We start from the raw sequence: 23,750 nt of genomic DNA, 5'->3' as shown, positions 1-23,750 counted from the left end.
TGAGCTGAGATCCGGCCACTGCACTCCAGCCTGGGCAACAAAGCGAGACTCCGTCTCAAAAAAAAAAAAAAAAAGTCTTCAGGCCAGGTGTGGTAGTAGTTATGTCTGTAATTCTAGCACTTCTGGGACGCCAGGTGGGTGGATCTCTTAAACCCAGGAGTTCAAGACCAGCCTGGGCAACATGGCAAAACCTTGTCTCTACTAAAAATACAAAAATTAGCCAGCATGGTGGGGCATGCCTGGAGTTCCAGCTACTCCAGAGGCTGAGGTGGGAGGATCACCTGAGCCCAGGGAGGTCGAGGCTGCAGTGAGCCATGATAATGCCACTACACTCCAGCCTGGAGGACAGAGTGAGACCTTGTCTCAAAAAATCAAATCTTCTGAGTTAACTATTCACTTTGCATTTTAGTTTGCGTTCCAGTAATTAGCGTCAGAGCAGAGCTCCCAAGCCTTCAGCTATTTCTTTGTATTCTTTTATCCAACTTGGCATACATGGCACCAACCTATTTGTTTTATTACAGAAAACAAGTATTTTCTCCCTAAATATCTTTTTCATAGATGGTTAGACTTACGGAAATTAGGAAATATACAACAAAAGCTTGTTTAAAAAGTATGAATATTGCTGGCATATATCTGTAACAGCTGTTGTATATCTGAAACTATTTTAAATTAAATGCCAAAAATAATGCATGTTAAAATGCATAGTTGAAAACTTAGAAAATTTGACTCTCAGTTTGTTAAACTAACGCCTTCCATTTTAACTAATAATAATTCTTGCACAAGAAATCTGCTGTAAGACCCTGAATGCAAGGTTTAGACTAAACGGAATGTTTCTTCACTGAGGTCAACTCATATCACCTAAAAGAATAGAAAACAAATGTTACAGGGTCATAAAATGTTAATGTGTGTATGTATACATACAAGCATATATGTATATACATACAGATAAATAAAATCCTCTAAGATGAACTTTTTTTTTTTTTTTGGAGACAGAGTCTTGCACTGTCGCCCAGGCTGAAATGCAGTGTCACGTTCTCAGCTCACTGCAACCTCCACCTCCTGGGTTCAAGCGATTCTCCTGCCTCAGCCTCCCGAGTAGCTGGGATTATAGGCGCCTGCCACCATGCCCTGCTCATTTTTTGTATTTTTAGTAGAGACATGGTTTCACCAGGCTGGTCTCGAACTCCTGACCTTGTGATTCGCCCACCTCAGCGTCCCAGAGTGCTGGGATTACAGGCATGAGCCACCGCGCCCGGCCATGATGAACATTTTTTAAAACCAATTTTTCAGGTATAACATAAGATTTCTAGCCAAAGGAAAATTTTGTTGTATTTATTGTAACTTTTGCTGTAATTTGATATTGTGTGGTATTTCTTTTGTGCTTTAAGTAAAATCATGCTAGATTTAGATGCCAATAAATGCACAATTTGAATTGAAAACAGTCTTTTTACCTCTTGGATAAAACCATAATTTATGCCATAAAGTGACTGACCTCCAGCCATAGCCAAGATTTCACTTTCTAGGTAAGTATAATGCTCCTTTCCTTACATACCTGAAACTGCCTTTTTTAGTATGTTATATAGACCTTTACAGCTCATGTATTTTGGCTATTTTTAAACTCCTTTCATTTATTTGACATCCCTTAAATTAAAAGAAAGGATATTTAAAATACAACTTTGTGATATATACATATACACACCATATATATATATATATATATATACACACACACACACACACAAATCAATAAATTGTCTATTTATCAACTTTTAGCTTTACCCCGGACTTTGGCAACGTTGTAGATACTAGTTCAGGTTCTAGTTTTCCATTTTCACATGAGCTGGAAAATGTTACAGACTACCAAATTCAAACAAGCATCTCATATATAAAGAGTCTAACAGAAAGTCTCTTAGGGAAAAAAGAACGTTCTTACAATAAAAATGGGAGCATTGCTAGGTGTGAAAAAAAGGCATTTTTTTCTGTTATTTATCAAAATCTATTGTAATTTTAATGGTAGGGATAAAATTTTAACTTTTGTTAATTAGGAGAATACTTGCTTTCTATAAATTCAGTATATTTTTCTTAAACAATAATCAAGTAAAAACATCTAAATGTACAAAGCACTAATAGCTCTGATGTATTCTGTGGAAGGATAACTTATAACAGTTTAAGTCACAATACACTGATTTTTTAAAACCCAATATATTCCCTTCTTTTTCAAACATCAGAGCCTGAGACCCAGAAGAGGTTATGATAAAATCTTATCCAACCAGATCAGAACTAAAAAAATTTTTTTTACCAATAATGTTTTTGTAACCTCTTAGCAGTTACCCAATGCTACTTACATACATTCAACATCTAGCTTACTGGCATGATTTCAAAGTTTTATAAAAATGAGAAACTGCAGATATATGATTAGAAGGTACACAAATTGCATTACATTAAACACAAAGGCAGTGTGGTCCTTATAGGAGAAATCAAGGTCAGTACCCCCGGTAGAAATGTTCTATAAAAATGTGTCACATTGAAGTATCAGTGTTTTCAGCCAATTGTCTGTCCCTGATATATTTCCTTGGAGTATGTAATGTATCAGGACTTTAGGTTTCTTAATCCAAAATATCTGACTGAATTTAGGTACATCTAGAAAGCAGCTGAAAGGGTTTCTCTTATAGTCTGACATAACAAAGTAGATTGAGAAATCCCTCTCTTTACCTGAAGATGTACTGTTATACTTCAGCCATCAGCTCACAAAGGAAAAGAAAAAAAAGAATCAAAATCTCCTCTCACACACACAATCTCCACACAAGCTAAACAAAAACCACCCCTCCCCCCACAAAACCCCAGCACCAAAGTGTCAATCATTCCTGGGAAATAGAACATGCCCCTCAGATTCTGATTTGTTAGTTGGCCAAACTTGAAGGACAGAAATGACCTTATATGTCCTTGTGGGGAAGAGGGAAGACATGTTAATAATGACTATAGAGCCATTGAGAAAGTGCATTATCAATTACACAATCAACTTAGAGCCCTGTCCTCCAATGGAGGTGGTCACAACTTGATTTAAATGCCTCCGTAATTGAACATTTATGTCTTCGGGATAAAGGAGATGGGGGGGTGGAGAAAGAGCTACCCTCATTTTAATGAAAAAGTGCAGCAGTCTACCACCTTTCCCCATGCTTCTCCAGAAAATGATTGCACAGACTCAGAGAAGTCCAAAGTCATAGCAGAATCTCTGAGGCACTCCTGGTTAAGAGAAAAAAATATGATCCAGTAATCTTCATAGTTCTCTAGATTATGAGAACAAACCCGTTTTGTTTTGTTTTTAAACAAAAGCCAAAGAATCGTTTCATAGGGATCATATACACCATTTCCTCTAACGTATCCTCAGTCTCACAGTGTTGAAATGGGACCGATCAGCCTACGATGGATTGCACATCACCCAAGGAGAAAGGAAGGCATGGAAAAGGCAAACATTTTATACTGCTTCACAAACACATTTACAAGGAATACGTGAAGATGTAGGAAAGAGGGATAAAGAAAACCTTATTGCTGTTTTGATACAAAATACAGTATGAAGATACCTAAACTAAATGAAATCTGATAACAGTGACCAATATTTTCACAATGTGGGATGAAGTGTCTTCTTGCACAATGAAATGTTCAGTTTAAAAGGTAAGCAGAAAGATGAGGGAGGATGTCAAAACTACACCTGGGATATTAGCTGCATATTGAAACTTGGGGATCGAGACTGCTTGGTTAAGGGGGCTCCTGGGCTGAGAAGCTCTTTACCTTCGCCAGCTTGACCTAGCCGGTCTTCCTGCAGACTGACAGTTGAGTATCGATTAGCATTGTTAGCTGCTAAATTAGTACCTCCCTCAGTGCCAACCCCAATGCTGGTACTTGCTTGACTGCCATTTACATAGTCAAATGATTTACTTGAAGTAGCACTGGCTGTCCGGATTAGACTTAAGCTATTGGTTTTTGGCACCACCTGGCCAGCAGGCAGGCTCAGGTGTTTCTTCATTGGTGTCAGCTCAACTGAATCTACACTAAGATCAGTTGGTTGCTGTACATACTGCTTGCGAACTACTGAATCTCGAGGGCTCTCACTGGATTTGATGGCAGAGGCTGTTTCTTTATCCTTGGCTGAACGCCCAGTTGCTACTTTCCTTAAGCTTCCCCTCTGAGAAGAGGAGGATGGTTTGGTCCCAATTGGCTGACTGCTGAGGGAAGCCCCTGATGAAAATCCTTCATCTGCATCATTCAGGTTTACAGACTCCTCTCCTCCATTTACACCCTCAGCACCTAAGAAAACAAATCAGACAGACTCAGCAATAGCTAAATTAAGTAAGAAGCAGCTGTGAATAACAATACTGACCTTATCTCTTGGGTAATACTTGCTATAGGTTGTCAATGGCCCTACTATCAACATTTCCCCTAAATAATTTAGGGGAAATCTTAATCTACACAGAATTCTACTATGCTCAAACATGTTAATTTAGCTTTATTTAGTCCAGTTTTTGTAAAACTATCCACAAACATATCTAGTATATTGTCAATATTTAGGCATGTAAAACAACTAGGTAAAATACAACAGTTAACATAAATTTTTATAATGCACTCTATCATTCTTCTTCTGAAATGACCATATCTACCTACTGGAAAAAAAAAAAAAAAACAAACAACTTTGCCCCTCATACCTTCTTTAACCCACCATAAGATGTGCAAGAGACCCTCTTCTAATTCCGGTTACCCAGAATTATACCAAAAACTCATGTATGCTTACAGGCCAAACTCTTTTTAACTATAATAAAATTTATATTTACTCAGTGGTTGGTTAACTGCTTCTATATGGCTTTAGAACCTTTAACATGGAACTAGCAATTTTTAAAAATAACTCAAAACTATATTGCTTCTGTAACTTCACAGTCATATTTTATCTTATGGCCTTTTCTACTCACTGGTTTCCATATTTTGATCAATTAATGTGAAGAAAATATTATCAGAGAGCAGTGGTAGGGAACCAGCAGAGGTATTTAAGAAGGATTTATATTTTCTATATCATATGTTTTGATAATATTTTATGTAATTATTTCTGTAATATTTTAGATTCTTAGTATTGAGATATCATAATCACAAAATACTATAGTGTCCCATCACATTTCGTTTCATGCAGAAACTGCAGTTAACAAAATAATTTTTTTTTTTTTTTTTTTTTTTGAGACAGAGTCTCACTCTGTCACCCAGACTGGAGTGCAGTGGCACGATCTTCAGCTCACTGCAACCTCTGCCTCCCTGGTTCAAGTAATTCTCCTGCCTCACCCTCCCGAGTAGCTAGGATTACAGGCGTGCACCACCACGCCCAGCTAATTTTTGTATTTTTAGTAGAGATGGGGTTTCACCATGTTGGCCAGGCTGGTCTCCAACTCCTGACCTCAAGTGATCTGCCCACTTCAGCCTCCCAAAGTGCTGGGATTACAGGCGTGAGCCACCTCTCCCAGCCAACAACAGAATTCTTATCTTGGGTTTTTGTGGGAAGAAGAGAAGAATATATAATATATTGAGCTTGCAGTTTACAGAAAGCCACTTCTCTTACTGAGAGTATGATCAACATTCTCTTAGAAAGTAATACATTTGCTTCTTTCAGTAACTCGTATTGGCTTGCTACCTCATTAAATACATTTTCCAGACTGCCATAAAGTTTAATCTGAATCTACAAAACAGATATCAACATTACAGGCAAGGTAAAAATGTTAGGAAAGAATCTAAACAAATATTAGAGATATAGGTTACCTAAGCAAAATATATACAAAATATTTAAACACAATCTTTTATTTAACATAGTACCTGGAAAAATAAACTATTTACTTAGCTACATTTACTCATATGGATTATTTTCTTCCTTCTAAAGAATGAAATAAGCTATCCTTAAAGCAAAAGGCACCTTATTATATCCAGCAGTTTAATAATCTTTAATCATCATGCAAAGCCATATGAAAATGCATTTGCTAAGAACAGTAGCAGCTGACACCAGTTCTCTCAACCTCTTCAAAAGAACTGTATATAATGTACTTTTATAATATACCTCAAAATAAAAACTTTATATTCATATGACACATTTTAGTAATTTACTTACAATTAGTATAAAGAACTTCAAAATGCCCAAGGAAGGATAGTTATTGGGTCAGAATTAATATTAGTGATATAAAACTGGGAGTGAACAGAAATGTATCATTAGGTATATTTATTAGGAAAGGAGATTGAGAGACTTAGTGCTAGCTTCTGAATCTTGCTACATGCAGATCTGATGCCCAAGCAATATGGCCATAAAAAAGATGATAACATAAAAGCCACCATGCAAGAGAATCTATTGATATTTTATATACTAAGAAATGCTTAGTATATATAATGGAATACTGATTATACTTTAATCACAGGTATTGTCTTCAGTTTAGTAATAATTTTAAAAAACATTATTTATTTTTATTATATATTTTTTGAGACAAGGTCTCACTCTGTTGCACAGGCTGGAGTGCAGTGGCACGATCACAGCCCACTGTAGCCTCAACCTCCCAGGCTCAAGTGATCCTCCCACCTCAGCCTCTCAAGTAGCTGGGACTACAGGCATGTGCCACCATGCTTGGCAAATTTTTGTATATTTTGTAGAGACGGGGTTTTGCCATGTTGCCCAGGCTGGTCTCGAACCCTTGGGCTCAAGCAGTCCACCTGCCTGGGCCTCCCAAAGTGCTGGGATTATAGGCACGAGCCATAGTGCCTGGCCAGTTTAGTAATAATCTTAACTCCAGCTTTAAAAGTCACAAATAGAATGTACTCGACATCAGGAGAAAAGTAGGTGATGGGCTTATATTGTCTCTTCAATTTCAACATGTAATAAACCCAATTTTAATTGTAAATTATTTAAAACCATCATAGCAGAAATCTAGTCAATAATCCATGTTAATCCAAAAGCTTCAGCAGAGTTCAGAATTACCAAAACTTTTCATAGGTTTTAGTAATTTCCTTTCTTCTGTTTGGTGGGGTATGGTGGCTCACACCTGTAATCCCAACATTTTGGGAAGCCAAAACAGGCAGATCCCTTGAGTCGAGGAGTTTGAGACCAGCCTGGGCAAATAGCAAGATCCTATCTCCATAAAAAGTTAAAAAATTAGCCAGATGTGATGGCACCCACCTATAGTCCCAGCTACTGAGAAGGCAGAGGTGGGAGGATCACTTAAGTCCAGGAATTCAAGGTGGTAGTAAGCTATGAATCTTAAGGAGGCTGGGTGCAGTGCATCACACCTGGGGAGGCCAAGACGGGAGGAGTGCTTGAGCCTGGGAGTTCAAGACTAGTCCGGACAACATAGCAAGACCCCATCTCTACAAACAATTTAAAAATTAACTGGGCATGGTGACATGCCTGTTGTCCTAGCTACTGAGAAGGGTGAGGCCAGAGGTTTGCTGGAGCCCAGGAGTTTGAGGTTACAGTGAGCTATGACTGTGCGACTACACTCCAGCCTGGGCAACAGAGTGAGACCATCTGGGGGTCGAGAAGAAACCCTCAAGAAAGAAAAAGGCAACTGTGTCTCAAAACATTTTTCCTTTGTAATTTTCTCCAAAGGTGATAACAATACATTCCTGGTCCGAAGAGGAGACATCTGAAATTGATTTTTTTTCTTTTTTTTTTTATTCCTTTTTGTATTTACATTGAACCCCAAGAAGCTATGAAATGGATTTTTAATGAACATTTCTATTCATGGCTGACTTTACCTATACATTTGGCTTCTGTTAATATTGATTTAAAACTACAAATAGGCCAGGGTGGTGGCTCATGCCTGTAATCGCAGCACCCTGGGAGGCTGAGGTGGGCAGATTGCTTGAGCCCAGGAGTTTGAGACCAGCCTAGGCAACATGGCAAAACCACATCTCTACTAAAAATACAAAAAACTAGCCGGCTGTGGTGGCATGCCTGTAGTCCTAGCTATTCCAGAGGCTGAGGAGGGAGGATCACTTGAGCCCAGGAAGTTGAGGCTACAGTGAGCCTTGATTGTGCCACTGTACTCCTGCCTGGGTGATGTGAATGAGATCCTGCCTCAAAAAAATAAATAAATAAAACTACAAACAATCTGGATTAAAAGGTAAAATAAGGAAATATTCGGCCAGGTGCGGTGGCTAATGCCTGTAATCCCAGCACTTTGGGAGGCCGAGACGGGTAGATCACAAGGTCAGGAGATCGAGACCATCCTGGCTAACCCGGTGAAACCCCGTCTCTACTAAAAAATACAAAAAACTAGCCGGGCGAGGTGGCGGGCGCCTATAGTCCCAGCTACTCGGGAGGCTGAGGCAGGAGAATGGCGTGAACCCGAAAGGCGGAGCTTGCAGTGAGCTGAGATCCAGCCACTGCACTCCAGTTTGGGCGACAGAGCGAGACTCTGTCTCAAAAAAAAAAAAAAGGAAACATTCCTCTTTCCTTGTGGCTACACCTTCTCCCTCCCTCCCCCAAATTGAAATTTTACCAGTGATAGATATTAAAATAGGATATTTTAATATTTTATAGGATACTAAAAAGGAACTACTATTTTGGTTCATTTGTTTCAAAGTATATGACTTGATGTATTTGAAGGAATGCTTCAACCTAATCCTACACTTTCTGGAATATGAGCAACTGTTGATTAACATGGTACTATATTTAGCATAAATACTTCCAATATTCTAGCAGTAGCAGTAGATAAATATCAAGTGGCTCAGTCATTCAACAATGTTCAGTTTAGGCCAACTCTAGGTTCCACATCTATTCATTATCTTATTGTTACATGTTTATACAAGATAAAACTTACTCCTAGGGATAACGTAATAAGATACAGGGAATAAAGGGAAGGCTGCATCTTTCAGAGCCATTTAAAGGATCTCTCAAACAGCACCAACTTTTTTGGGTCCCTGGGTCATGCACATGCAACACTGTTAAATGAAATAAGGTCAATCTGGGTAAATGGGCAAGGGAACAGAGGGTAGATTTAGATTCTTACTGAGCATGCTCAAATTTCTAATGCACCAAAGAGCAAGAGAGTTCCCTAGTTCCCTATGGTGGAAATTAACTGCTTTATGTATGTTTGGTCTTTAAGTAAAAATATATAACCTCATTTAAAGCTACTTGCTTGATTTAATAAATAAGTATAAAGGATCCACAGTAGCAATACATTAAATAACTTTTTAAAAACTGGCTACAGTTCCCTCCTTTACAAAGCTAATTCCTATGGCATTACATGCAAAACAGCAAGTAAATACTTTCCCAACAAAGAGAAGCATTCTTTTGCAGATGGGGGTTCGAGGGAAGGGTATTTAAAAACCCCTCCATGCTGTGATACCTACATTATAGAAATAAGGCTCTACTAGGATATCTGACCTCTAAATATAATAATACATTTTAATTCCATTGAATTTAATACTACCATTATTTACAATAAATTGTAAAACGTACTGTGCATCAGGATAGCACATTTATAGAAGGTGTCAGTAGTTTACTAGTTAGACCTAAGCAACTTAATCTACAGATGATAAAGCCAATGAACATCAGCATACTTGGTCAAAGAGCTAAGAAATTCTTCATTGAACACCACAGAATTACACATAAACCAGCTGGCTCCACTTCAATATCTTAAAGATAATATGCTAATGTTTTAAAACTCTCTTCAAAAATTTTAAAGAATAAATTATTGTATAATTAAAATCATTCATATTGATGAATAAGGCTCATGTCCACTGGGTGCATTTTTCTTTCCTAATGTTAGAATAAACATGCTCAGTAATAAAAAAAATTCCAAGCATTTGCAGACCTTTTGGAGACAGGACCCTGCCTTGTTAGTAGCCATGCCAAGCTGTTCCTTGATTACACAGGATGCAGACTTCAGACCAGCACAAATGGTAACTAAAGATTGCACCTGATCTGGTGCTATGCATATGAGGAGGGAGGGTGCTTTGCAAGGAGAAGCTAATACACCCTGGGGTACTAGAAACACACATTAGAATGGAAAGATGCTCTGCTTGGGGATAGAGAGCCAGGATCCTTCTCCAGCAACTGCCTCACTGACTTCTGCCTCCTCATCTCTGTCCTACCCTCTGTTGTGGCTGTTGCTGAGTTGGGCTCGGGTGAGCCATGCTCAGGGGTCCTGCGCACCAGCACCTCCCCCTCTTGCACACGTTTGATCCCTAGGTCAGTGGAGCCGTGTTGGATCGGGGAGCCAGGAATACTCGAGTCAGCCTCGTTTGAGAAGTCAAAGCCATCTGGGATTCAACATATAAAATTTTAGTGCTTTTATGCTGCTCTATTATTTTCTGAGCATTTTGACCCAGGCAGATAAGAAAATGTATATATGGATATGATATAAACACAAACACTATTTATATAGTTACATGTGTGTGCACAGCATGCACACACATAAGGCAGCAGATGAACAATGTGAGGTTTGCAAATGAATTAAGACAGAAAAATCAGGATCATTAAAATGGCAATATCTCTTAGGCAAGACAGCTTGACTATTCAAGTACCATGTGTATGAAATACTGCTGGATTCAGCACTTACAAAAAAAGGAAAGGCAAAGATAAAAATCCAAAATCAAGAATAAATCATTTTATGAATAGCTTGCATTATACTGTTAGTTTGGCCAGTTATATACTTTTTCCCACAGTGCTCATACGTGCACCTTTTTTTTCCGGTATGGTAACAAGATTAAAGCAACTTCTTTCCTATTTTTCTTACTTAGTTCAAAAAAAGACAAAAATTAACCTCATCTTATTTTGTTTTAATCTTCATACAGCAATCTAAACATCTATTTTATAAATACATATTAAAATAACTTGAGACATTTAGTCACATTTCTGGTGATATTTTTAACAAAAAAATGTACTTTACACAGGGTCTTTTAATATCATGTGCTAAGACAGTCTGTAAAAACAGTGACAAATTTACTTGACTCCATGTGTGGACTATGGGGATTTTGTACTCACCTTCTCTTCTCCATCTATGACGACGGATTGAAGCTGTTGTAATTGCAGTCCGAGAAATCCTCGGCACTGTTGGAGTGACTTCAACTTTAAGGACTTTCTGGCCTTCTTGTGTAGAATCAGGAGCATCAAATGGTAATGAGTTTTTCATGGCATTGGCAACCTAAAATGATAATATAAGTCTATACAAGTTTACAATCAATATGCAGTTTTTGTTTATACTACATGTGTCCATAACTTTTGAATATGTATTTAAAATTTGCATTATAATGTTTAATAAATGTATCTTTGTTGTTCTGTATTCTTTTAAGCAGGCTTTTCAAATGAGAATTTCTAAAATATGAGTCACATACCCCAATGATGCCTTAAAATTATTGACTTTCAAAGAGAAAAAGCATGCCAAAGAAAGAATTAACATGTGAACTCTGATTATGAGACAATTTAGAATTGTCTGATTCTTCAGATAAATAACATGCAAAATTTAATCTCTGATAAAACACTAGGATGTTCTCCACTCTTCTGTTTACATGAGGAGAACTGTTCCCTAAATACTTCTGACATTTTGTCCTACCATTTTCTGCTCCCTGAAGAGGAAAGTGACATAACTGGTAATTGCCATTTGACTGATCCATGTTTCCTAACTGGGTTGTACTAATCTAGCAAAAATCTTGAGCTGAAGGATTGTCTTGCTCCTTCCCTCTCTACTTGGACAAGCCCACGTGGAATTAAGCAGCCTGGATGGGTGTGCCTGAGCTGCTCACTCAAACATTCTTGCCAGTGGGCTGTTTCCAAGGTCTAGATGTGGAGGAAAGTCTTTCAATTTAGCTTTTAACAGTAATGAAAATACTTGTTCCCCATATACCAACTATTTTTCTGTTTATCATATGGCTCTAGATTTGAATAGGGAAAGAGGGTATTATTATTGTGTCCCTCAGAGACCATGGACAATAAAGGAATACTGTAACTAGAGTTACTAATCTCTTTACCTGTATTGCCTTGGAAATGCCACCTCTACTTAATTTACAAGATTGTTGAAAGGATCAACTATTAAAGAGTTTCATAAGTTCAAGGTACTACTATGATGATGTAATTTTTAAATCTTTTTATCCATTTGTTTTAATATAACTCTTAGGGTAAGATTAGGAAACAAATGGGAATTCAAATGGAGAATTACTGCAAATGCTACCTCGATAAATTTATATTTAGCTTAAAATATTTTTAAAATGATATAAATAAAATGGCTTTTAAAAAGCTAAGCCAGGCAAGGTGGCTCATGCCTGTAATCCCACCACTTTGAGAGGCTGAAGCAGGCAGATCACTTGAGTCCAGGAATTTGAAACCAGCCTGGGCAACAAAGTGAGACCTCGTCTCCACAAAAAAATATGAAAATTTGCCATGTGTGCTGGTATGCACCTGTAGTCCCACCTACTCAGGAGGCTGAGGCAGGAGGACCACTTGAGCCCAGAAGGTGGAGGTTACAGTGAACTGTCATCACACCACTGCACTCCAGCATAGGTGACAGAGTGAGACCCTGTCTCAAAAAATAATAGTGATTTTTTGAAACAATGAAATAAAAAGCTGTATTCTTACAATACTGCAAGTAGAAAATAGTATTTTAAGAATACTGTTATCAAAATACTACAAAAAGCTTAGGAAATTGGAAAGGAATAAAAATTCACAGTCAAATCACCTAGACAACTATTATAGCATTTTATATGTTTCCTCTGTCCTGTCTAGATCTAAAAAATGGTTGTATACTGTTTTTCTACCTCATACAAGCTAGCACTTCCCTTTAATATAAAACCTCATATATATAATCTCATCAAGTAAATATTATGTAACTTAAATCATTTTCTGCTGTGGGACATTTAGACTGTTTTTATTCCTTTGCAATTAGAAATAAAACTGCAATGTTGTGCTTATAATACATTGTCTTTGGTATTTATAATTTCGGTATTAAATTTAAGTTTAGTTTCCTGGAATACATTGCTAGACATGGGATAGAGGGCCAAAGAAATAAACACACATTACCAAACTGCTTCTTCAGGGGATATTCAGAGTTGTTTCATACTACCACTATAACATAAAGAATGCCTTCCTCACTCCACTACTGGATATTTACATTTGTTGTTTTGTTTTGTTTTTGAAACAAGGTCTTGCTCTGTCAGCCAGGCTAGAGTGCAGCAGCACGATCTCAGCCCATTGCAACCTCTGCCTCCCAGGTTCAAGCAATTCTCATGCCTCAGCCTCCCAAGCAGCTGGAATTACAGGCATGCGCCACCACACCCAGCTAATTTTTTTTTTTTTTTTTCAGATGGGGTCTCACTCTGTCACCCAGGCTGAAGAGCAGTGGCACAATCTTGGCTCACTGCAACCTCCACCTCCCGGGTTTAAGCAATTCTCTGCCTCAGCCTCCCGATTAGCTGGGATTACCAGGTGCCCACCACCACACCTGGCTAATTTTTTTTATTTTTTGTAGAGATGGGGTTTTACCATCTTGGACAGTCTGGTCTTGAACTGCTGACCTCGTCATCCATCCACCTTGGCCTCCCCAAAGTGCTGGGATTACAGGTGTGGGCCACAGCGCCTGGCCTTAAATTTTGTATTTTTTTGTAGAGACGGGGTTTTGCCATGCTGGCCAGGCTGGTCTTGAACTTGTGGCCTCAGGTGATCCACCCGCCTCAGCCTCCCAAAGTGCTGCGATTACAGGTGTGAGCCGCCGCACCCAGCCTTACATTAGTTTTTTAATTGATCACTTACCATTTGGAGATTTGTTTATTTTGTGGGAGAGTACAAGATCTTTTTACATAGAATGAAATATTAATTTGCTTATTCGTATCATGACTGCTGAAAATATGTTTCTCAGTTTGTACCCTGCATATATTAATTTTCCTTTTAAAAAACCTGATGGAGGCCAGGCGTGGTGGCTCGCGCCTGTAATCCCAGCATTCTGGGAGGCCGAGGTAGGCAGATCACTTGAGATCAGGATTTTTCAAGACCAGCCTGGCCAACATAGTGAAACTCTGTCTCTACTAAAAATACAAAAATTCACTTTGGGAGGCCAAGGTGAGTGGATCACGAGGTCAAGAGATTGAGACCATCCTGGCTAATACAGTGAAACCCTATCTCTACTAAAAATATAAAAAATTAGCCAGGTGTGGTTGCACACACCTGTAGTCCCAGCTACTCGGGAGGCTGAGATAGGAGAATCACTTGAATCCAGGAGGCGGAGGTTGCAGTGAGCTGAGATCACGCAAATGCACTCCAGCATAGGTGACAGAGTGAGACTCTGTCTCAAAAAAAAAAAAAAAAAATCACCTGGGCATGGTGGTGCCTACAATCCCAGCTACTTGGGAGGCTGAGATGGAAGGATCGCTTGAACCCATAAGGCAGAGGTTGCAGTAAGCCAAGATCGCGCCACTGCACTCCAGTCTGGGTGGCAGAGACAGACTTCATATCAAAAACAAAATAAAAATAGAAAATAAATTTTAAAAAACTGATGGAATAGGCTGGGTGTGGTGTCACACATCTTTAATCCCAGCACTCTGGGAGGCTGGGGCCAGCCTTGGCCACACAGAAAGACCCTGTCTCTACAAAAAAATATAAAACAAGAAACAAAAAAACCCCAAAAACCTAATGGCTTAGAATTCAGGTGTTTATGTGGGGGCTGGAAGGTGGGAATCAAACTTATTTTAGTGACTTGTCCTATTATTTATGCTTAGAAAGTCTTCCCTTCTCTAGAAATCTGAATATTTAGAACCTTTTCTTCTCTCTTAAAGGATTTCAAAACATTTAATTATTCACTTTATCTGAACTTTATTTTGGTACTGGAAGGTGGAAAGGACCTAAACCTATTTTGTTTTTTCTCTAACAGTTAACCAACTGTTACCATGGAATAAAATTTTTCCCCTAATTATTTGGATTGTCTTACATTTTTAAACTAGTACCTTTTTAAGGCACAAGTATATTTAATAAAGAGTAAAGATAATAACTTACCAATAGTGGTTGAGAAAAAAGCTCTAGCTGGGCTCTATAAATGATATCATCAAGAACTTCCTGGCCAAGGTCCCACTGTCCATTATACCTATGAAGAAGAAGATCATTTACTCTCCTGAGCAAATATCTAATCTTCAGCACAACTTTTTAAATTGTTCCAAGTCCTGCTATTTTGGTTGTGAAGCAAAACTTTCATACCAAGTGTTATGTCATTTCATTTGTGAACTATCCCACTTTTGGTTATAAAAACAAAACAGATTTTAAATACTATGTTTACAAATGTTTCTTCACAGAAATTAGTTTTTATTACATGCTGATATTTAGAGTAATCTGTTTAATGCATTCATGAAAACCTGGGTTATGAACTATGTACAGATAGTTTTTCATACAGAAAATCTGACAATTTCTAGACTCCAATTTTAATGACTAGTTATGTTATATTTTGGCTATTTTAAAAGTACTAAAAGGAAACTATATTAGAAAAAGAAGATAAGCCCATCATGGAACAAAAGATTCAGTACTGTGTCTGATAAGGAAGAAAGAGAAATTTTCAAAGTTTCTAAACATTAGGAAGAATTCATACAATTTTATATTCCACCTACTTACATGGCATAATACACCCCTGTGAGAAGCTGCACCATAAATTCAGGATCCAATACTATTCGACCACAGAGTTCTTTCCAATGTTTTTCATGTTGCCGTGGAAACCCACTCACACAAACCCTAGGAAAATACACTATTTAAAACATGTGATTTCCAGATTCCTTAAATAAAATAGTTTTTGTTTTCCTAAGTTCATTTATTCAATTTATTCATTCCTCAAGTATTTATTGAGTGCCTGTTATATACCAGTCATTGTTCTGGGCTTAGGCATACAGTTGTGAACAGATGAAAGATAAAAAATAAAAATGAAATCTGTGCTCTCATAAAGCACTCATTCTAGTGGACTGCCCATAAAAGCAACTTTTCTAAAATAGCTAACCCTCTCTTTCACAATCATCCTTCTTTCTCTTCACACACATACACACACAAATGTCTAACTTTCACTCAACCAAAATTGTATCAGGGTGAATTAATGGGAAGTATAGAAATCTCAAAACAAAAGGACATTTCAAAATACTGTTGTCTGTGAGGCCATTTTTAAACAAAGAACTATAAACAACTCCCTAACATCCATTCCATCTCATTAAGTGATGCTTCCAAAAAAGTTATGCTTGATAATGATCAACAGTTGTAATATACTACATTATTTAATCGATCGATTTAGTAAAATAATTGTAATAATAAGTCCAGAAGACATTTTTTAGTGTTTAGTGCCTTATGGTCTTGGGAAATTTTTTTAAAATTCTGTTTATAAATTTTTTGTAGCAGAGATATACAGTAAAAGACCTGCTATTTAAAAACAGCATTATACGGCCAGGCACGGTGGCTCATGCCTGTAATCCCTGCACTTTGGGAGGCCGAGCCAGGTGGATCATGAGGTCAGGAGATCGAGACCATCCTGGCTAATACGGTGAAACTCCATCTCTACTAAAAATATAAAAAAAAAATTAGCCGGGCATGGTGGCGGGCGCCTGTAGTCCCAGCTACTCAGGAGGCTGAGGCAGGAGAATGGCGTGAACCTGGGAGGTGGAGCTTGCAGTGAGCCAAGATCGCGCCACTTCACTCCAGCCTGGGCAACAGAGTAAGACACCGTCTAAAAAAAATAAAAATAAAAAATAAAATAAAATAAAAATAGCATTATATTAAGATAAAACTATGTCACGAAAGGGGAATGGAAATTTCTCTGTCAATTTCAAGGAGAAAAAGGAATAAATGTAATATTAGACCATTAAAGAAAAGTTTCTTCATTTATTCCTCAAATGGATGATGGTATCACATCATTATGGTATTTATATTACATACATTTAAAACAGTGACCCAACAGTTTTTTTTAATTATGTTGATACTTACATACTAGAAATTATATCATTTCCTTTTTTTCTTTTTTTTTTTTTTTGAGATGGAGTCTCGCTCTGCCGCCCAGGCTGGAGTACAGTGGCCTGATCTCGGCTCACTGCAACCTCTGCCTCCCAGGTTCAAGCGATTCACCTGCCTCAGCCTCCCAAGTAGCTGGAACTATAGGCATGTGCCACCAGTCCCGGCTAATTTTTGTATTTTTAGTAGAGACGGGGTTTCATTATGTTGGCCAGGCTGGTCTCAAACTCCTGACCTCAGGTGATTTGCCCACCTCAGCCTCCTGAAGTGCTGGAATTACAGACATGAGCCACCGCGCCTGGCCTAGAAATTATATAATTTTTACCTACTTAAGATAGGATGAAAAATTTTTAATGTCAACAACATACAAGGAGTACATAGTTTTTCAAAATTCTGTAGAGGATATATGAACAAAGGAACAAAAGTTTGAGGACCACTAAACTCCGCCATCATTTTTGTTATTAAGAAATTCTATTAGGCTGGGTGTGGTAACTCATGCCTATAATTCCAGTACTTTGGGAGACCAAGGTAGGAAGATCACTTGAGGCCAGGAGTTCAAGACCAGCTTGGACAACACAGTGAGACCCCATCTCTATAACAAATTTAAAAATTAGCCAAATATGGTGGCACATCCCTATAGTCATAGCTACTAAAGAAGACACTGAGGTGGAAGGATTGCTTGAGCCTACGAGTTCGAGGCTGCAGTGAGCCATGTATAATGATTGTGCCACTGCACTTTAGCCTGGGTGACAGAGGAAGACTCTATCTCAAAAAAAAAAAAAAAAGAAAAAAATTCTATTGAAGGCCACAATAATGTTGTCGATGAGAGAGCAGGTAGTTTTCTTTTAATGAACCTAAAGTAATGAATTATAAATAAATTTATCTGCAGATAGGCAGTAAGTGCTTAAGCAACATCTAAATTAGAGACAAGAATTTTGTTAGACACTAATCATGTTATTACAGTTAAGAGAAACAAATATTTTTAAGTAATCTGTAAAATCAAAGTAACAGCTAATTTAGATGGGAAAAATTAATAAGTTTTGTTTAAGCAGGATCTCTTCCCAGTAACACAATAGCATGTGACCTTGAGCAAAGCACTTGTGGTGGACAGACTCTTGGAGAGCCATGATCCCTATGATCTTTCTGGTATTCACACTGTGTCATGCCCTTCCCCTTCAGCAAGGGTAGGATCTACAGCTTGCTTCTAACCAATAGAATAAGGCAAAGGTGATGGGATTCCATGATTATGTGTACATGAGTACGTTACATAGGGTAACAGGTCTTGCTGGAGTCTTACTCCTATCTTGAAGAAGTAAGCTGCCATGTTGTAGGCTGCCTGTGTTGGAAGGCCAATGTGGCAAGGAGCAAAGGATGGCCTCCAGCACACAGCCACAAAAAACTGAAGCCCTCAGTCCTACAGCCACAGGAACTCAATTCTGCCAACAAAACTTTTGAGCCTTAGATGAGGCTGCAACTCCAGCTAACATCTTAACTGCAGCCTTGTAAGACACTAAGCAGAGTACCCCAGCTAAGTCATCTGGATTCCTGACCCACAAAAGTTGTGAAATAATAAATGTGTGATGTTTTAACCTGCTCAATTTGTGGCAATTTATTACGCAGTAATAGAAAACTAACACAACATTTAACCTTTTTGGGGGATTGATATCCTCAAGTAAAAATCATTTTGAAAGGCTGAATTCAGAATTCCTTCTATAACTGAACTTCTGTGACTCTAAACATCCATGGTCTCCAAACTAATTTATATCACTTAAATTTTTTTTCTTTTCTTTTTTTTTTTTTTTTTGAGACAAGGTCTCACTCTGTCGCCCAGGCTGTAGTATAGTGGTGCGATCTCGGATCACTGTAACCCTGCCTCCCAGGTTCAAGCGATCCACATGCCTCAGCCTCCCAAGGAGCTGGGATTATAGGCATGCGCTACCACGCCCAGCTAATTTTTGTATTTTTAGTAGAGACGGGGTTTCACCATGTTGGCCAGGCTGGTCTCAAACTCCTGACCTCAGGTGATCTGCCCGCCTTGGCCTCCCAACGTGTTGGGATTACAGGCATGAGCCACTGCACCTGGCCTACATTTTTTCCATAGTAGAAATTCAAGGCCAGGTGCAGTGTCTCACACCTGTAATCCTAGCACGTTGGGAGGCCAGGGCAGGCAGATCACTTAATCCTAGCAGTTTGTGACCTGCCTATGCAACACGGTGAAACCCGGTCTCTATTTAAAAAAAAAAAAAAAAAAGCCCAGCACAGTGGTGGGCACCTGTAGACCCAGCTACTCAGGAGACTGAGGTGAGAAGATCACTTAAACCTGAGAGGCAAAGATTGAATGAGCTGATATGGCACCACTGCACTCCAGCCTGGCTGACAGAACAAGATTTCAGCCTAGGTCTGTCCAAATTATTAGAAATTCTGATTTAGTGAAGATTATAATCCATGAGATACAGAATATCCACCCCCAACATACAAATGAGACGCACACATCATTGGTACTATTGCTAATCACTTTCTCCAACACAGAGACAGTTATTTATGAAATGTATGGGAAGAGGTTCGCATTCCTTAAGACTTTCCCATATATATAGCACTATTCTTTTCAAAGATCTCAAAGTGATTTACCAAAACTGGCAACCAGGGAATGATAAGATATGTCACTAAACAACCCTAGATTCGGATGTCTTGGTACAACTCTGTGTTCAGCTAGAAAATATTTCTTTAACGCTGAAAACATTTTCAAGAATGCACGAAGCCAGGCATGGTGGCTCACACCTGTACTCGCAGCACTTTGGGAGGCTGATGTGGCAAGAATGCTTGAGGCCAGAACTTCAAAACAAACCCGGGCAACATAGCAAGACCCTGTCTCTACAAAAATTAGCTGAGTGTTATGGTGTACACCTGTGGTCCCAGCTACTTGGGAGACCCACGCGGGAGGATCCCTTGAGCCAAGGAGGCCGAGGGCACAGTGAGCTATGATTGAGCCACTGTACTCCAGCCTGGGTGACAGAGAGAAATCCTATCTCGTAAAAAAACAACCAAAAAAAACAGCCTAATGAGGATAAGGACTCCTACAGGAATGTAAGCTCCCTGAGTTTTGTTTACTGCTGTATTACCAGAAGTTAGAACAGTGCCTGGCTTAAAGAATGTGTTCAATAAATATCTGTCAAATAAATATGAAGATTAGTAATAATCACTCTTCTCACCTGGAACCCATCCGACAAAGAGATTGGTAAGATGAGGCAGGCATATATACAATAGCAGAATTATAACACAGCATGAGAAAACTCAGGACTTCAAACCTAAAAACAACAAATGCAAGGTTAAAAGGATTACAAATAATTACTTCTACTAGCAACTGGTTATGATAATGTCTTAATATTGACCTTTCTGATTTCCTAATCAGATCAACATAGCATCTTTCTCAAAGGTTTCCCTGTTTATATTATCCTTATTACAAGTCATATCCCTTGCTGTCATCTTGTCATCTATATTTCTGTTTTTAAAAAATAAATCAGGCCAGGCACGGTGGCTCATGCCTGTAATCCCAGCACTTTGGGAGGCCGAGGTGGGTGGATCACAAAGTCAGGAGATCGAGACCATTCTGGCTAACATGGTGAAACCCTGTCTCTACTAAAAATACAAAAATTAGGCAAGCATGGTGGCACAAGCCTGTTTTTCAGCTACTCAGGAGGCTGAGGCAGGAGAATTGCTTGAACCCGGGAGGCAGAGCTTACAGTGAGCCGAGATCGCGCCACTGCACTCCAGCCTGCGCAACAGAGTGAGACTCCATCTCAAAAAATCAATCATGCTTGAACAGATGACTCCCCTATAAATAAGTCCACCATCCTCCTACTGACTTCATAATAAAATCCAAACTTATCACAAGGTCCTTTAAAAATCAAAGTCCTTATTACAAGGTACTTTAAAATCCACCTTCATCCTTCCTCTCCAGCCTTACTTCCCTCCATTACCAACCACATATACCACACTATATCAATCTTCTTACCATTCCAACAATATGCTGTAACCAATCAGAATTCCTTGCTTTAATGCTTGCTGCTCCTTCTTAATAGAATATACTTTTTTACTTGGGTGATTCCTGATAATATTTCAAGTCCTAGATCAAATTTTTACCTTAGCCATAAAGCCCTTCTTATTTCTCTCTGCTAAAGTAAACCAGTCCCTTACCTGTGTAGCTCTAATATAGCATTTATCCCACTGAATTGTAATTTTATTCCTTTATGTCTCTTTCTCCCATTTAGTAATAAGCAACTTTAGAATAGAGACCCTGATTTATTCATCTCTATCATTAGTGTCCAGCACAGTGTCTACTACATTATTGTTTAATAAATACTTGTTGAATGAATAAATGCTTTCCTAACATTTATAATGTCTAAGAAAGTGGCTCCTAAATCTGGATGCACATTAGTTATTTAAAGACCTTTTTAAAAACATACATTTCTATGCCTTAACCCAGTTGACCTACTTAAAACCTTGGGTAGGAACCAGGGAAGTTGTACCTCTAAAAAGCTTCCCACAGATGAATGGCGAAGGGTTTATAGAAGCACTTTGTACTATTTTAACAATGTTTTTTGTAAGTCTGAAGTTATTTCAAAATGAAAAGTTAAAAATCAAGTTGAAAGTCTGATCTGGAAGCAGCCATACTTTCAGATCCCTTCACTTACTCCATACATCTAGGTAAAACAATGGAGATTTATTCTCTGAAAGGATAAAAACTAATTTCTACCTGGGAGCCCCAACGGTGATGGGGGTGGATGCCAAACTGAAAATAGGAAGATTAAGTGAAGTGAAATATAACTGACTAGATATTGCCACTTGGCCACCAAAATACTAGCAACAAGATCTCTAGTTAAGATATCAGCAGAGTTGTTTCTAGGTAATTTGACCACTCTAAGAGGAAAGACTTAAAGATACGGATTTGGGAAATTTTCCACATGAATGGCCTAGTGGGATCCTATGGTGAAGTTTATATTTATAGTCAGTTACTAGGTTGGTGCAAAATTAATTTTTTTTAAATGGCAAAACCACAATAACTTTTGTACCAATACTAGCTCAAATCAGCCATATACTAACATGGTCAGAGCTTCTCATTTTTTATTCCTCCCCCCCAACTTTTTTTTTTTTTGAGACAGAGTCTCGGTCTTCTCACCCAGGCTGAAGTATAATGGCACGATCTCAGCTCACTGCAACCTCTGCCTCCCGTGTTCAAGCCATTCTCTTGCCTCAGCCTCCCAAGTAGCTGGGATTACAGGTGCCCGCCACCACACTCAATCAATTTTTTTTGTATTTTTAGTAGAGATAGGGTTTCACCATTTTGGCCAGGCTGGTCTCGAACTCCTGACCTCAGGTGATCTGCCCACCTCAGCCTCCCAAAGTGCTGGGATTAAAGGCGTAAGCCACCGCACCCAGCCTATTCCCCTATTCTTAAACACTAGGGAAAAAAGATTGCCAGACATTTAAGAAACTTACTAGGATGAAAAAGACACTATAAAGAAACAGAAGGGCTGGGCGCAGTGGCTCACATCTGTAATCCCAACACACTGGGAGGCCGAGGTGGGTGGATCATAAGGTCAGGAGTTCGCGACCAGCCTGGCCAACATAATGAAACCCCATCTCTACTAAAAATACAAAAATTAGCTGGGCATGGTGGTACGCGCCTGTAGTCTCAGTTACTCAGGAAGCCGAGGCAGGAGAATCACTTGAACCCGGGAGGCAGAGGTTGTGAAGCGGAGGTTGTGGTGAGCTGAGATCATGCCACTGCACTCCAGCCTGGGCAACAGAGCAAGACTCTGTCTCAAAGAAAAAAAAAAAAAAAAAGGAAATAGAAGGCTGGGTCCAGTAGGTCATTCCTGAAATCCCAGCACTTTGGGAGGCTGAGGCGGGGAGGATTGCTTGAGCTCATGTGTTTAAGAGCAGCCTGGGCAACATATTGAGACCCCGTTGCTACAATTTTTTTTCTTTTTTTTAATTAGCAGGACATGGTGGTAGTCCTAGTTACTCAGGAGGCTGAGGCAGGAGAAGCACTTGAGCTCAGGAGGAGCACCTGAGCTCAGGGGTTCTAGGCAGCAGGCTGCAGTAAGCCACGATCACGCCACTACACACCAGCCTGGGCAACAAAGCAAGACCCTGTCTTAACAAAAAAAGAAAAAAAAAAAAGAAAGAAAGAAAAATATGCAGAGCTAAAGCATATTTGGCTTTGGGGGAAAAAATGTATGTGTATTCCTGATAAAGTTGGCTATATAAAAAACTAAAACATACAGCAAAAACAAATAAATACCAGAATGCCATATCACTCTTTATACCCATTAAGATGACTACAATCAAAAAGATGGAAAATAAGTGTGAGAATGTAGAGAAACTGGTATCCTCATACACTGTTGTAGAAACATAACATGGTACATCCACTCTGGAAAGGAGCATGACAGTTCCTCAAGAAGTTAAGTGTTGAATTACCATATGACCTACCAATTCTATTCCTAAGTATATACTAAAAAGAACTGAACATGTACATTCACACAAAAATTTGTGAATGCATGTTCAAAACAGCTGTTGTGGTCTAAATTCATGTTGAAACTTAATCTTCAATATGGTGGTATTAACAAGTGGGGCCTTTGCAGCTGGGCGAGGTGGCTCACGCCTGTAATCCCAGTACTTTGGGAGGCCGAGGCACGTGGATCACCTGAGATCAGGAGTTCAAGACCAGCCTAGCCAACATAGTGAAACCGTCTCTTAAAAAAAAAAAAAAAAAAAA

The 23,750-nt window shown here is 38.8% G+C and overlaps 1 protein-coding gene across 2 annotated transcripts in view; it reads right to left on the bottom strand.

Annotated features, from left to right (window-relative positions):
- Positions 1 to 1,507: 1,507 nt before the first annotated feature.
- The window catches only part of FAM126B (family with sequence similarity 126, member B), an 89,317-nt gene continuing 67,074 nt past the window's right edge, over positions 1,508 to 23,750 (bottom strand). For both annotated transcript variants that reach the window (XM_011949937.1, XM_011949938.1), the window contains exons 8-12: positions 20,182 to 20,277; positions 15,602 to 15,718; positions 14,996 to 15,083; positions 11,003 to 11,162; positions 1,508 to 4,305 (exon numbers count right to left, since the gene is read on the bottom strand). In XM_011949937.1, the coding sequence (XP_011805327.1) occupies positions 3,704 to 4,305; positions 11,003 to 11,162; positions 14,996 to 15,083; positions 15,602 to 15,718; positions 20,182 to 20,277 (1,063 nt within the window). In that variant the 3' untranslated portion in view covers positions 1,508 to 3,703. The remainder of the gene's footprint in view (positions 4,306 to 11,002; positions 11,163 to 14,995; positions 15,084 to 15,601; positions 15,719 to 20,181; positions 20,278 to 23,750) is intronic.

The sequence above is a fragment of the Colobus angolensis genome, unplaced genomic scaffold (genome assembly GCF_000951035.1).
Source record: "Colobus angolensis palliatus isolate OR3802 unplaced genomic scaffold, Cang.pa_1.0 Scaffold30, whole genome shotgun sequence".
NCBI classification, from domain to species: domain Eukaryota; kingdom Metazoa; phylum Chordata; class Mammalia; order Primates; family Cercopithecidae; genus Colobus; species Colobus angolensis.
The sequence above is the reverse complement of the archived record's forward strand: the minus strand, read 5'-3'. Positions and strand labels throughout refer to the sequence as shown.